Genomic DNA, 16662 nt, shown 5'->3' on the forward strand with positions numbered 1-16662 from the left:
GCTCAGGCACACCTGGATCCTGGCCCCTGGCCTGGTGACCCTGAAGGCCAGGACCACTGTGAGAGTCTTGGCCAGAACAGAGGAGACGGCCACCGTGAACACCACAGCAAAGGTCGTCTGACGCAGGAGGCACGTGGGGACACTGGGGCGGCCAAGGAACAGCAAGGCACACAGGGCACAGAGGGAGAGGGAGATCAGCAGGAAGTAGCTGAGGGTTCTGTTGTTGGCCCTGACCACGGGGGTGTCCCTGTGCTTCAGGAACACTCCCAGAACCAGGACAGCCAGACCAGCCAGGAAGAGTGCCACCAAAGCCAGCATGAATCCCAGAGGTTCCTCAAAGGCCAGGAAGATCTCTGTCCTGGGCAGGCAGCGGTCTCTGGTGTGGCTCGAGTACTGTTCCTTGGGACACAGGAGACATCTCTTCATGTCTACGGGAAACACAGACACCATTCCTACAAAACAGTGCCAACTGCACCAGCTCGGAAGGAAGGTGCCCCAAGCACTCCCTGCCCTTACAGCCTTTCCATCAAGTCATGCATTTATGAATTATTCTTGGTGACCAGGGCTGAGATGGGTGGTATTAGAGGCAGAGGCACAAAGGAAAATGCTGCACGTTCTGTGTCTGTTTTATGTGAGGGTTTTTGTTTCTGTCCTCAGTGTCTCATGGAACTCAGGCTGAGGGGCAGAGGATGGATATGAACTCCAAAGCCTCCTTCCTCAATCCCTTAAGTGCTGTGATTATACAAGTGCACCACTATACCTAACCTATGCTTGTGTGTGCAGGTTTGTGTGTGCACACATGTTTATAAGTGGATGCACATGCTTGTCAAGACCAGACATTTAACATGTGATATAATTCCTCAATCTTCCCCCTTATTTTGCTAACTAAACTTTTTTGTATATTTTGTGTGCATATGTATCTTTATGGGCTCAGGCATGCCCTGGTTTGCACATAGTGGTAAACAAAATTTTCATGAATTTGTTATTCTCTTTCTACATTTAGATTCCAGGGACTGAAATTATGCTGTCAGGGTTGATGGTGAATACTTTAACTGATGGACCCTGTAACCAGTCTGCACAGCTTCTTCTTTTATAATCACCTCTTTTTTTATATATGTTGAGAGTTTTGTCTGTACATATTTATTGAAATCATGTGCATGTCTAGAGTGTGCAGAAGTCAAAAGAAAGCAACAGTTTCCCTATAACTGGAGTTTACTTGGTTGTGACCACCATGTTGTGTTTCTAACTGCTGAGCTACCTCTATGGGCCCCTTTTCACCTTAATTTTTAAGACAGGATATTTTACTCAACCTAGAGATCACTTTGTTGACTATACTAGCAGGATACAATGCACAAAGACACTCCTGTCTCTGGCCTCAGGGTGCTGAGATTAAAGGTCTCTTGTGTGAGTTCTTAACAGTTCATTTCAGTGAAACAGTACCACTAATTGGTCAAATTAACAAATGTTTTACACTGTGCTGAGTCCCCAAAATTCATTTGTTGAAATCCTGCACCTAAGCACCTCAAAATGAGATATAGTTCTCATGGGTAAACTGGTGATAAATAATAAAGGTTAAATGAGGTCTCCAGGTTAAATTAGGTACACACTAACCCCAACAGTGCAGCTATTCTACTAAGAAGGTGGAGCTGGAGTGGTGGTGGTTGCACATGACTTTAATCTCATGATTTGATTTTAGGGGCAGAGGCACGTTGACTTTTAATAGTTCAGGGAAAGACTGATAAATGTAGTGACTTCCAAGTCAGCCAGGGCTGCAAGCAGAGACGGTGACTCAAAACCAAACAACAAGCCAAAAGAAGACACACACACACACACACACACATAAACACATACACACTCACACACACAAACACGCATAACAACAATGAAATGGGAGCACCCAGTGAGGATATTCTCTTCCAAGGCCTCACACAACACCAACTCTGGTGAAAACTTGGCTTTGCTTTCCAACTTTCAGAAAGGTAAAGGAATAACTTCTGTAGCTGNGTCAAGGATGACACAGTTTTATAGCATAACTCTACCTCCAGGCAAAGATTATGAAGAAGGAAGTGTGGGATGCTGACCCTTCCCAGATCAAGACCATTGAAAAGTTTTTCAAAAGAATCCTGAAAACACATAGTATGTGTCTTTCTTTCATGCTTGGGAAATCCATGAATGGGAATCTCATTCTCATGTGGAAAACCTTAAGGCCACCATTGACTGTAGAGGCCACCAGAATGAAGTTAGATAAAGTTGCAGAGGAGGGGATTCTTTCTTCACTGGAACAGGACAGTGAGCTGAGCCATTTCTATGTACCAGACTCCACACATAGACATAAATAACACAACACTGTTTCTAATATTGTTAATAAATATCAGGGTTTGAATCTCAAATGTTTCTCAACGTCTCTTGTGTTGGACCACTGGTCACCTGACTGTGGGTATGTAAAGAATGATTGAATATTGATGCTACGGTAGTTTCAATGTAATTGGCCAAAATACGCACATATGGAGAGGCACTATGGGAGATTTGACTTTGTTATAAGAAGTGTGTCATTGTGGGTATGGATTTGGGGTATCATATATGCACAAGCCAAACCCAGTGACCCAGTTCACCTCTTGTAGCCTACGGGTCAAGATTTAGGACTTTCAGTTCCTTTATCCAGGACCATGTCTGCCTGCATGCCACCATGTTGCACCAAGATGATAATGAATTAATCTCTGAAAATGGAAGCCACCACAATGAAATGTTCTTCCTTTCAAGGAGATGTTGGTGTCATAGTATCTCTTCATAGCAATAGAAACCTTAACTAAGACAGCAGATGGTTCCTGAAAATTGAGTATTGAAGTGATAGCCCTGGTAAAGCTTCTGCTTCAATAAACGTGGACCACGGGACAGTGGATTAGAAAAGCAGTAGGAAATTTTAAGTGATGCTTAGTGCTACTATTGCCATACTACTAGGAGCATGGGAGACTAAGGGGCTGAGTGTGATTAGATTAACTGTTGGCCAGGCTCAAGAAGTTTCAGAAGTAAAGAATATTAATGTATTGCCTAGAGATTTTTCTTGGGCTATTAAGGTGAAGAGTGTGGCTGCTGTTTGCACTAGTCCACAGAGTCTGCCTGAGGCTAAATTGAAGAGTTTTGGATTAATTTCATTGGCAGTAAAAAAAAAATCTCAAAAAAGCATAATATAGACCCTGTCATGTGGCTATTAATATTAACTCTAATGAAATTTTCAAATGAAAAGGAGCAAGCTGAGCAAGGAAAAATACAAAATGTAAAATTTGAAGAGAAAAGGAATATCATGACCTGGCCTAGAGCTAAATCCTGTGTTGAACGTGAGAAACAGATTAAAAAATGGAATAAAGTGAAAGTGACATAGTTCACTTCTTGTTGCCTACAGGTCAAGATGTAGAACCCTCGGCTCCTTCTCCAGCATGATTTCTGCCTATACGCCACCATGTCCCATAAGAATGATTTTGGACTAAATAAACCTCTGAAAATGTAAGCCACCTCATTAAATGCTTTTCCTTTATAAGAGGTGCCTGGCTGTGGTGTCTCTTGACACTAAAAGAAACCCTAAGTAAGAGAATGCCTCTGACAAGATCAATGGATTAATTCGTCAATGGATTCGCAATCTGATAAATTATTATACATATTAGAAATAAAGCATGGGACTAGGTTTAGGGTAGTGGGACATGGAGGCTATGCACTGGTAAGATGTAACTTGATTACCTGTCTAATCTATCAAGATCCCTACCACCTCACTTCCTGAACCACATGCCCTCATCAGCAAATTCTCCCACCACATGTCTGCTGCCCTGCATGACACACTGCCTCAATTACACACATCCAGAGCAATTGATACATCTGACCCTGAATCCCTCAAACCATGAGATGATTAAAACTTTTCCTCACTTCAAACTGTTCTCAGGTATTTGTCATTGTGGCTGAAATAAACTAACACAGTAAGTAAACTGATGGTCTATGGAAAGGTAGTTAACTGAGTGTATCTCTATCTTCCTCCTCTCAGAGCAGGTCCTGAACACAGACACTGAATATATTTCCAAGGGAGCACCAACTACAGATTCTCATTGTATTTGTACATCTTGTATGTTAAAACCTTCCCCCATTTCCATAAGTATGGGTGGTGGAAATGTGTGTATGTGCCATCATACACCTATGTGAACTCATGTTCATGTATGGACAAGCACATGTGGAGGCCCAAGATTAATGTTGGGATTCATCCTCAATTGCTTTTCCACTGTGTTCATTGAGGCAGAGGCTCAAAGGAAAACCCAGAGTTCACTGATACAGCTAGTCTTACTGGTCAGGTCTCTGTGGGCATCTCCTTGTTTCTATCTTCCAGGGATGAAATTACAGGTGAGACCCACTGCCCACTTAGCATGTACAAGTGTTCTGGAGATCCAAAGTCTGGTTCTTTATAATGCATACAAAACAATTTGACCACTGAGCAATCTCCCAACCCCACCTTTTATATTTTCCTTTTTGCTCGTGAATCAATATCATTCAGAGAAAGATCTCTAATGAGATAAACAGCATAGCCAGTTATAACTGACTGGCCCAATCAGAGCCACCTCAACTTCATGCACAGTAGTAACGAATTCCCCTGGACTTGGAATTTCCCTGTGATTTTAACATACAAGGACAAGAGTCATATCTGCATTCAGGCAACTCACTTGAATTTCCTTCTTCAAATGGACCATCATTTTGTTCCCCGAAGAGACTTGAGGGTCTATCATTCCTACATGGACCAAGCGGAATATACCCTTAGGGGTCTTCTGCGCTTGGAAAATGTCAAATTTTTTCACCAAATCTCCATTGGCATCAAATATAATTTCACTTCCATCGGGAGTCTTGAAGTGCACATTCCTAAGAGCTTGAAGCAGCTGAGGAAAGAAGGGAGACATTGTAGACCAGCCAGGGGCAGTCTGGAGTCTTGTCCAAACCACATTCCATTCACAGTGAGACAGAGTCACTTAAACCAAGGATTGGCACCATTGGGCATAAGGAAGATCAAATATGTGTGATATATTCAGGAACTCACCAATATGTTTCTCTATCTGGGGGGGGGGGGGGGGGAGGAGTGTCTGTGTGTGTGTGTCTCTGTAGATAACACAAGCATTGTGGCTAACACAGATAAGAATAATGGGCTAATGTAAGTTATAAGAGTTAATAAGAAGCCTGAGCAAATAGGCCAATCAGTTTGTAGTTAAGGTAGACGTCTGTATGATTTCTTTGCGACTTAACGATTGTGAGAACTGGGCAGAACAGAAACTCATACAATGAATGGTGCCCAACATGTGAACAACTGCATCCACATAAAGCCTGAAAGAGCACAGGAAGTAATTCTAGACATAAAATAATAGAGTTAAGCGTGTCTTGCTGATAGCAGGATTTTTTAAGGTAGGCTCTGCTTGCTAAGAGGCAAGAGCTCTTATTTAATAGAGGCTTCCTGACTCAGCTTTAGCTGCAAAAGCTTGCAGCTCTTTAAAGAGGTCCTGACACGAAACACTTAAATGGTGTTGCTGAAAAGCTGACCGCATGCTTTCTGTTGGTGGCAGGAACCTTGAAACACCATAGAGTCTTGGCAATAAGCATGGCTACAGCCAGTACATCTGCCATGAGGCTGGAATCTCATAAAGCTAAGGAATGGGCTGGATCCAGCCATCAAAGCCACGGCGTTAATCCTACCCATATTGCTTAGCAAATTAAAGACTCGTGTGGTCAGAAAAAGAGAGAGAGAGAGATACAGAGATTCAAAGAAGAAAAAAAACCTTTAAATGGTTTACAGTGTGTTAAAATGTATGCAGGCTTGGAAAAAAGGTTAAAGTCCTTAAAATAAAAAAGAAAGAGTACGTGGGTATGGTGGTACACACCTTTAATCCCAACACTTGGGAGACAGAGGCAGGCAGACCTCTGTGAGTTCAAGGCATGGTTACATATGCCTTTAATCCCAAATCTTGGAAGGCAGAGGCAGACACATCTCTTTGAATTCAAGGTGTGGTAGCACACACCTTTGATCCAAGCACTTGGGAGGGAGAGGAAAGTGTATTTCTGTGAGTTCAAGGACAGCCTGATCTACATTGAGACTTCCAGGACAGTCAAAGATACACAGAGAACCTGTCTCAAAAAGCAAAATATTAAAAAATAAAGATAAAATAAATAGAGGTTATAATAAAGCCATGTAAAGATGAAAAATACACAGAGAGTCTGGATAATGTATGTTATTATGTTCTCTTTGAATTGTTTGAATGCTGAGGAAGGAGCAACAGCTACTAAAAGATATTTGCTTGTAAATGTTGCTGAATTAATTCAAGATAGGTATTTTGAAAATTCCTTGACTTAAAAATTGAAGGCAAAAGGTATGTTACTTTGGAGAAGAGATTTTGCTTTTGTTTTCGCAGGAAATGAGAGGATGAGGATTCATTCTGAGTTAAGAAAAATCAACTTTGATCAAGAAAGGTCACCTGAGAAATCTCCAGTAGGAACAAATGGCCCAGATATCTGAGTTCAACATCCAGAACAGATTCAAGACTTCTCCTTGAGATGATCAAGACTCACAGGATACTCCAGTCAGGACTCGATCATAATACTAAATTTTCTTTAGGTCCCCATAAGATTACCAGCACCACCCACCAGCAGGAAGTAGCCTGGAAAACTACACCCACATTCAAAAAAAAAAGGGACAATGGATATTCTTGGTTTTTTTTTAAAGAGAGAGAAGTGGTAAGGGACAATTGTCTATATTCTGTCAATGATGTGTTAAATAAGAATTGATTGACCAGTAGCCAGGCAGGAAGTATAGTCATGACAACCAGACAGGAAGTAGAGGCAGGTCAAGGAGAACAGGAGAATTCTGGGAAGAGGGAAACTCCCCCTGGAGTCTTGTCCAGAACAGAAGACACAAGATGTGACTACGCCACTGAAAAAGATACTGAGCCATATGGCTAACACAGATAAGAATAATGGGCTATTATAATTTATAAATGTTAATAAGAAGCCTGAGCTAATGGGCCAAATAGTTTATAGTTAATGTAGACCTCTGTGTGATTTCTTTGGGACTTAATGATTGTGAGGACCAGACCAGACAGGAACTCAGACAACAACTCAGTTCCCTTCACTTGTTCATTCTCAGTCTACTTTATAGCCTCATCATGAAGTACACACACACACAGCTTGACATTTACGTATTTCAATTTTGTGATAAAATCTTCCTTTGTAGTCCAAGTTGGTCTCAACATTCTGTGTGCTAGTATGATAAACATGGGCCTCCAAACCTGACCTTCTGCAAATTTTAATCTGTCACCCCAGTCAAATGACAAAAATTATCACTATTCCTCCTGTTTCCAACCATATGTATGTTCACCAGACACACACATTATACTCAGGTTATCTGAGTGATGGTAATGAAAACACACCTCCTCTTTGGCCACCATTCTCACTGTTTACCTCATCAGTGAGCAACATGTCTTCCAGGAGTCTTCTTATATATCTTGAACTAAGATAACCTGAGCAGCTACAAAAAGATGGATGAATAGATAGATAGATAGATAGATAGATAGATAGATGATAGATAGATAGATAGATAGATAGATAGATAGATAGATAGATGATGGATAGATGGATGAGGTGGATGATGAATAGGTGAATGCATGGATGGATGGATGGATGGAAATACAAAGAGACAGGCAGGTGGACAGATAGACAAAGACTCAGGGGAAAATGACCAACATACATTAAACATGTATGAAATTATCAATAATATTTAAATAGAATAATAAGTAAGGGCTTTGGATATGGCTCAGTGAATAAAGCACTTGTCATAAAAGCCTGAGGATCAGACTTCAAAACACAGAACCCACCTAAATTTCAGGTGGATGTGGCCACTATTCTCTAATTACATTCTCAGAAGGAGGAGACAGGAAATGCATGAAAAAGCTGACTACCGAGACTAGCCACATCAACAAGTTCTGGGATTGAGTGAGAAACCATGCCCCAAAAATTAAGATGGAAGAATGATTGAAAGGTGATTCCTTGTCATCCTCAGATATTCCCACAAGTATGTACAAGTGAGTGCACATCCCACCCACTTGTGCCCACATGCCCACAAACATGTGCCCATATACATGTCCCATACACCAAAAAATGAAAAATAAATGGCATTTGATATCTGTTTGAAATTCTGATTTGCAGCAATCTATACTAAAAGTCATCCACTGTTTATCAAAGCGTAAATTTGCGGTATTAAAAACTCTATGATGTGGGATGCCCTTCTGTATGCATTGAATATGTATTGATTTTATTGGTTGATGAATAAAGCTACTTTGGCATATGGCCAGGCAGAAAATTGTCAGTCAGAAAACCCAAGCTAAATACAGGAAAAAAGAAGGAAGAATACAGACAGATGCTAGCAGCTGACAAAGCAGCAAGATGTGAAGTAACAAGCCACAAACTCATGGTAAAATATAAAATAATAGATATGGGTTAATTTAAAAGTAAGAGCTAGTTAATAATAAGGTTAAGCTAATAGATCAAACTTTTATAATTAATATAAGCCTCTGAGTGTTTATTCAGGAACTGCTGGACAGGGAAGAAAACACTTACATATTTACTGTTATGTGAAATACTAATTTTACTAGGCATCCTGTATTGGTTAAATCAAGCAACCACCAGGAACTGGACTGTTCTTGGATCCCACACATGGCAGGGATTCCTTGGCCACTGTTCCTTCTAAGAAGCCTCTCAGTAGCAAGTATGAAACATCGTGCTAAAGCATACAGTCAGCTGCACCTCTATAGCTTAGTCAGAGACAATGTCCTCTTCCCCAACCATCTGCAGTCACCCACTGCACACGTCTCTCTCACCTGCCAGGGCTGGAAGTCCTGGGAGTCTGTACTTTTCCCATCCTGCTGTCCACTGGTTATCATGTCGTGCAGGGCATGGGCAATGCTGTAGACAGCTGTGTAAGCAACATCAATTTTACTCACTTCTGGGAAAGGATACTGCTTGTTTATCAGACTCTCATTCCCTGAGCAAAGCTGGACACCCTCTGTCACTGGGCTGCTCTGGTGGGGCCATGTACAATCAAAGGTGAACTCCCAAAACTTCTTTATAAACATGTCTTCTGGAGTCTGGCTGGGGCGTAGATTAGCAAGGAACTCTGGGAAGCCAATAGCCCTGCTGCTGTAATAGAGAAGGCCAAATGTGCCAAACAATACTTGGGAAATGCCTGGAGTAGACAGGGCAAGTGCCATGTGCGTAGTATCCTTGCTGACCCAGACCTGCCCTGAGACAGGGACACCCAGTAGGCCATGAAGAATGAGCAGGAAATTAGAATTACTTAGGAAAACCAGAACAACCCTGGCTGTGCATTTCTGCATCTTCTGGACAATCTCTCCAATCTTCTCCATGGACTCATGGGAAGGGACATGGAGGGCGAACTCAATGCACACACCAGCTGAACTCAGTTCCTGAATGGCCAGAGAGCTGGCCTGCTCTCCAAAGTCATCATCATGGGCCAGAATGATCACCCAGGACCACTGAAAGTGAATGATCAGCTGGGTCACTGCTCGGCAAGATGTGAAGTCACTAGTCACGGTCCGAAGGAAAGATGGGAACTGGATCTTGTCACTGAGGCTGGGTAGTGAGGATGAGTAACTGATCTGTCAAAGAAAAATCAGACAATAGAAGGGTGGATGAGACTGGGACTTATGCATAGGCTGATGATCTGGTTTGAAGGTGGGAAGGAGGGGCCTAGAGAAATGGCTCAGCAGTTCAGAACCCTTGTTCTTCTTGTAGAAGACCCAAGTTCAAGTCCTAGCACACACAGCAGAGGGCTCACATCTCCCTACAACTCCAGATCCAGGAAATTTGATATTCTTTTCTGGCTTTTCCTAGACTCACATATATAAACATACACATGAATGTATATTAATTTTAAAACGCAAATAATTTTTAAGAAAGGACTTGAGCATCCTGTATTGTGATGGTCCTATAAGCAGTTGTGGCCTCTCACTGGCTGCTCATCCCAGACACAGCCCTTTGGCTTCAGGAATGAAGCTCAAAACTTCACATAGCAGATGCTCGATGGAAGCAGATGTGGCCCTGGTATAACAGGAAGCAGAGAATATACAGAAAATGGGACCACCAATTTTAGCCTGAATCCTACCTCCTCCAGTGGCTCTCCTAATAAAGGTTTAAAAACCTTCTAAGAAAGGCCCAGGCCTGGGGGATAAATCTACAAACACATGAGCATGTTTTATATTCAGAGGTAAAGGAACTGATAAAAGGATAAACAATTCATGGCCTTTACATACAAAAGATTATAAGTATTCTTAAGGAGAGAAATGTTGGCACTTGCTACAACATGGATGAACCTTAAGGCATGTTCAGTGAAAGAAGCCAGGCCAGACACCTACCTATAGTGTGAATCCAGTCATGTAAAATGAACAGAAAAACCAAATCCACAGACACAGAAATTAGATTAGAGGTTGCTTCAGATTAGGAATGATGGGATGTGATGCCAATGGGCTTGCTTGAAGGAGGAGTCTCTTTGCAGGAAAAAGAACATGTTCCAAATCACCTATGGTAATCATGCTAAGATATAAGTCACTAAATCATTCAACTTAAATAGATAAAGTATCCCGAAGTCACCTCTTCAAAACTATAAACTGAGAGGTTTGCCATATATGGCCACGCTGTGGGAATGACAATAATGGGTGGGTTAATGGGAATATCCATGCGGTAGAAGAGACCATTGGCAGGAGCTCAATTTTCTAGACTCAAATCTCAGCTCTGCTAGCTACAGCCAGGTGAGATGACTGATAAGCTGTGTTTTTTATTTTCTTCGTTGTTTCTTTGTTTTCTCAGTGACCTGGGAAGATGTCTCCACAGGTAAGGGTTTTTACCACCAAGTCTGCAAAATGTCATTTACTTCCCAGAACCAACGTAGAGGAGAAGAACTGATACCCAAAAGGTGTCTTTGAACATGCAGATGGGAACAATGGCACTGGTCTTGAGTATACACACAAAGACCCACAAATAATAATTAATAATAATAAACACTGTAGAGATGATTCAGTGGGTAACAGTATTAACTATTTCAGTAACTACTATTTCAGAGAACTGACTCTCAATTCCCAGCACCCTTGTGGCACTGATAAAACATCTGTAATGCCATTCTAGTGTATTCCATGTCCTCCACTGATTTTAATGGTTAAGGCACTCATGGAATACATATGTGCATATAAATATATATACACGCATATATACACACATATGTGTGTATAAAATTTACATATATGCATACATGTATATGTACATGTGTATATATACATGAAGGAAAAATACTCATACACATAATGTAAAAATAAATAAATCTTTAAAAATATTTCTTAAATATAAAAGATATGTTCTCAGTTTCCTGGTCACTGAGAGGGATGCCAGTTCTCTCTAAACTATCTTTATATGGAGGGGAACCATGTTGGACATGGAGAATACTTGCAGGGAGCCTGGCTCCACAGCAGAGCTGCTCACGCCTGTGGCCATCACCATCAGGTTCTCTATCATCATTAAGGGACTGCACTACATTCATGAAGGAAGAAGGCTTGAGACACTCACCTGGGGAAACTTGTACAGCCCCAGAAGTCTGGCCATGGAGACAGACAGGGATGATCGTGTGTCCCCAACCAGAGCAGCCTGAGGAGAGCCATGCTGGCAGGTATAGTTGGGGATGGGCTCCTCCTGCCTCGAGAGAAAGCTCATTGTCTCGTGGACGGCTCCATGCACTGAGTCTGCAGAGTTTCGAATGGAGAAGCCCAGAGTCAAATTGGGCAACAAGTGAGCACTCCTATTAATCTCCTCGATGGCAAAGACGAAACTCTGGGCCACGCGGTAGCCCCACTTGGAAACGCTGAGGGAAAGAGAAGCCAACATTTATCCCTCATGATGGGGTAAACTGAACAAGAATAAACACAGGGACTTGAGAGATACAAGCAGAACAACATCTCCACAAGTATTTCTACATAGATGTGCAGAGGAGCACAGTTCAGATACTCAAAGGGGAGCCAGAGGGAATGTGGAGCCAGTAATCAGAGGGGACAGTTTCAGAAGACAGAATGGATAACTGAAGATCTATTGAATTAGCTGGGTGTGGTGGCACACTTGTTTAATTCCAGCACTCTGGAAGTAGAGCCAAATCCAGGTACCAAGAGCTAGCTACATAGGTAGAGACCCTGTCTCATGCAAACAAACAAAAAATTTATTGCACAGTACACTGGTTAGAATTAACAGTTACTAACATCTATTTCATAATTGCTCATAGTAAGAGCCAGAAGACAGGAAGAAGAGATGTAAAATGCTGTCTTTGGTACATGATTTAGACATAGCAGACATGTGAGCATGCCTAAAGCCAATCATGCATGGGCAAATTTCTTCTGTGACCCTAAAGTTCCCTGCTGAACTATTGGCAAAGGATGTATTCTAGGGGAAAGACACTCATTGTTGTCAGTCATGTTCCCAACAGGTGAACCTACAAACTTCAGTAGACAGTTCCAGATGTGCACACACAGACAGTCCTTGATAAAATCGGAGGGTCACAGCTGGGTGGGGTGGTGCATGCCTTTAATCCAAGAACTGGGGAGGCTCAGGCAAGAAAATCTTTATGAGTCTGAGGCTTGCCTAGACTACAGACTGAGTTCCACAACTGTTACTGCTACAAAGAGAAAAACTATCGGGAAAAAAAAAAAAAACAGAAAAATGGAGTTTGAGGTCAGCCTAGTCTACAGAACAACTTCCAGAATAGTCAAGCTTAGGCAGTAAAGGACAGAAATCTGGGGAAGATGTAATTGAACATGAGCACCTATACTTCAGTCCTGTACAAACAAGACGGACAGACAGACAGAGGTAATGTAAAAGGAGAGCAACAGAGCTTCTGCATGGATACACAGAGAAACGTGGTGGCCATCTAGCTGGGACTCTGAGAATCAACCCCTATCCAAGGCTTCACACAAACTTGTAAAGCTGCTTCTGGGTTTCAAAGACTCCCATTCCACATCCAACACTTACTCTGAAGTCAACAGTCCAGATGGTGGGACAGTGAAGTCAGACAGGGTACCAATAGAGAGATAAAAGATGGGGAAGCTGCCTCCCAAAATTACATCCCCAGGACGGTCAAAGTGAGGCCTCTGCCTTGGCAACAGCCAGGCTCTTGGTGAGGAAAAAGCAGACACAGAGACACAGCCAAAGAGAACAGGAAGGAGAGTACACAGCCACATGCCTGCTGGGTACCAGGCAATCAGTGACAGGACAGCCTCATATGGGGCAATGGCTAGCAGTGAAGAAGGCTTTTATAAGGGAGGATGCTCTCGATCAAGGACCTGAGGCTAAGACCACACTGGGAATTATAGGTTTGCAGGCTGTGAGGAGAATATTGATCACAACATGGTGGAGGTGGGTGACCACTAAATCCCAGAGTCATTAAAAGTTTTATTCCCTTCTCCTGGGTCTTCTTAGACTCTTTGCATCCAAGGTCACAGTTCTGGGCATCATTTGCTGACTGCAGAAAAGGCAACAATGGGTTTGATTATCTCCTGAGGGACTTGCAAGCCCAGGAGCAGCTGTGCTCAGGACAATGTTTGGTAGAGAAACCCCAGGTGAGTACAAGAAGCAAACAGCCCAGAAGCTGAAGTCAGATATTTAGCACACTGTTCACACTCTATAGCCCCAGAATAGACCTCCCCCCATGTATCTCCCCTGTGTTGATCCACTATATTCTGGATGGTTTTGCTGTTCCTTAAGGAATTTTCAGAAAAGTTTATCTATGACAATTTGGAAATACACACAACCAAACACCAGATAACAATACCCATGTTTGTAGAGCCATTACTCATCTTCCCAAGGTACTGAGCCTTTTACTATGATTTGAAGACAGATTTCAAGGTTGCCAAGGTGGTGGTGTTCAGGTAAATTCACTTGATACACAAGCCTGATGGCCTGTGTGTGATACCAAAAAATCAGCATAAAGTTAGAAGGAGACCCCACCCCATCCTTCAAACCCTGCAAGCTACAAGTCCCACCCCACCCCAAACCCTTCTATCCCCAGTGACCTCAGAGAAACTCTTAAACACAGGCTCCAACTACAAAGCAAAATCCAAGAGGGACGCTGAAGAACAAGGTGTAACTGCAGAAAAAGGACAAAGAGAGTGAATTGAGAGAGCAGACAAAGAGAATGAGCCAAGGGAGATCTCGGCAGCTCACTGAAACACAGACAGTGACCGTACATAATAAAGTCAGAACAGTTCTCAAAGACACAGACAGCAATGGCAAGGATGGGACTAAGAGGCAAAACATTGCCAGCACCAAGTAGAGGAAGAAATGGGTAGATGTCAACGGAAAGCAACTTTTTGAAAATCAGTGTAGCGGTTTCTCAGGAAATTGGGAGTCAACCTACCTCAGGATCCAGCAATACCACTCTTGGGAAGATACCCAAGAAATGCCCTATCATACTACAAAAGCATTATAACATGAAGGCTGGGCTCGTTTGGGTTTCTTTTTTTCTCGATCAGTATTGATTTTAAACCTTGCTGGATATAGTAGTCTGTACTTGCATTCCTGGTCCTGGTAATACCAGGAACCAATATCATACAACATGAAGATTTGATTATCCTAACCCAGAAGACACAAAATAAAATTATTTGAAATGTAAATTTATGAGAACGATGGAGATCTTTAAAGAGGAAATGAAAAATTCCCTTAAAGAAATGGAGGGGGAAAAAAAACAAAATTGGAAGAAACCAATAAATCCCTAAAGAAATCCAAGAAAACCAAGAAAAAAAAAACAATCAACAGGTGAACCAAACAGTTCAAACAGTTCTAGACTTGAACACTAAAATAGAGTCAATAAATAAAATACAAATCAGGGAATTCTGGAAATGGAAAATCCTGAATAAATGAATGGGAACTCCAGAGGCAAGTATAACCAGCAGAATACAAGAGATGGAAGAGAAAATTTCAAGTGTTGAAAATACTATAGAGAAAGTAGATTCATGAGTCAAAGAAAATAATAAATCCAACAAATTCTTAACATAAAATATCCAGGAAATCTAGGATACCATGAAAGTCCAAAACTAAGAATAATAGGGATAGGAAAAAAGACTAAATCCAGCTCTAAGACACAGAAAATATGTTCAATAAAATCATAGGAGAAAATTTTCCAAACCTAGATAAAGATATACTTATGAAGGCACAAGAAGCCAACAGAACACCAAATAGATTGGACCAAAAAAAAAGACCCCTCAGCATATACTACTAAATGTGCAAAACATACAGAGTAAAGCAGAAGGTTGAGAGTTATAAAGAAAAAAGCTCAAGTAACATATAAAGGTAGACCTATCAAAACTACACCTGACTTCTCAATGAAAACCATGAAAGCCATAAGGTCTAGGACAGATGTGCAACAGAAACTAAGAGACCAGAAATGCAAGTACACACTACTATATCAAGCAAGGTTTAAAATCAATACTGATCGAGAAAAAAAGAAACCCAAACAAGCCCAGCCCTAATGTTTCAATGCTTTTGTAGTATGATAGGGCATCTCTTTGGTATATTCCCAAGAGTGGTATTGCTGGATACTGAGGTAGGTTGACTCCCAATTCCTGAGAAACTGCCACACTGATTTCCAAAATTGGTGCACAAGTTTACATTCCCACCAGCAATGGATGAGTGTTCCCCTTACTACAAATCCTATCCAGCATAGGCTATCATTGGTGTTTTTGATTTTAGCGATTCTGACGGTTGTAAGATGTTATCTCAAAGTTGTTTTGATTTGCATTTCCCTGATTGCTAAGGAAGTTGAACATGACCTGAAGTTTCTTTGGGCCATTTAAAATTCTTCTGTTTTCAATACTGTAGCTCTGTAATAGAGTTTGAAGTCAGGGATGGTAAAGCCTCCCGACGATCCTTTATTGTATAAGATTGTTTTGACTATCCTGGGTTTTTTGTTTTTCCATATAAAGTTGATTATTGACTTCTCCAGATCTGTGAAGAATTTTAATGGGATTTTGATGGGGATTGCATTGAATCTATAGATTGCTTTTGGTAGATTGCCATTTTTACTATGTTGATCTGCCCAATCCAAGAGCAAGGGAGATCCTTACATTTTCTGGTGTCCTCTTCAATTTCTTTCTTCAAAGACTTAAAGTTCTTGTCAAATAGATCTTTCACTTCCTTGGTCAGAGATACCCCTAGATATTTTATGGTATTTGTGGCTATCGAGAAAGGTGATGCTTCTCTGATTTCCCTCTCTGCTTCCTTATCCTTAGTGTATAGGAAGGCAACTGATTTTTTGGAGTTGATCTTGTATCCTGCCACATTACTAAAGGTGTTTATCAGCTGTAGGAGTTCTTTGCTGGAGTTTTTGTGGTCACTTATGTATACTATCATATCATCTGCAAATAACGAAAGCTTAACTTATTCCTTTCCAATATGAGTCCCCTTGATCCCCTTATGTTGTCTTATTGCTATTGCTAGAACTTCAAGCACTATATTGAAGAGGTATGGAGAGAGTGGACAGACTTGTCGTGTTCCTGATTTTAGTGGTATGGCTTTGAGTTTTTCTCCGTTTAATTTAATGTTAGCTGTCGG

General features: G+C 41.5%; 1 protein-coding gene across 1 annotated transcript in view; it reads right to left on the reverse strand.

Annotated features, from left to right (window-relative positions):
- The window catches only part of LOC126493801 (extracellular calcium-sensing receptor-like), a 14022-nt gene extending 727 nt beyond the window's left edge, over positions 1–13295 (reverse strand). The window contains exons 1-5 of the mRNA XM_050130906.1: positions 13087–13295; positions 11641–11932; positions 8886–9683; positions 4658–4907; positions 3–428 (exon numbers count right to left, since the gene is read on the reverse strand). Coding sequence (XP_049986863.1) covers positions 3–428; positions 4658–4907; positions 8886–9683; positions 11641–11932; positions 13087–13295 — 1975 coding nt within the window. The remainder of the gene's footprint in view (positions 1–2; positions 429–4657; positions 4908–8885; positions 9684–11640; positions 11933–13086) is intronic.
- Positions 13296–16662: the final 3367 nt, after the last annotated feature.

Source organism: Alexandromys fortis, unplaced genomic scaffold, assembly GCF_014885135.2.
Source record: "Alexandromys fortis isolate MF-2015 unplaced genomic scaffold, M_Fortis_MF-2015_v1.1 scaffold_339, whole genome shotgun sequence".
In the NCBI taxonomy this organism is placed as follows: Eukaryota; Metazoa; Chordata; class Mammalia; order Rodentia; family Cricetidae; genus Alexandromys; species Alexandromys fortis.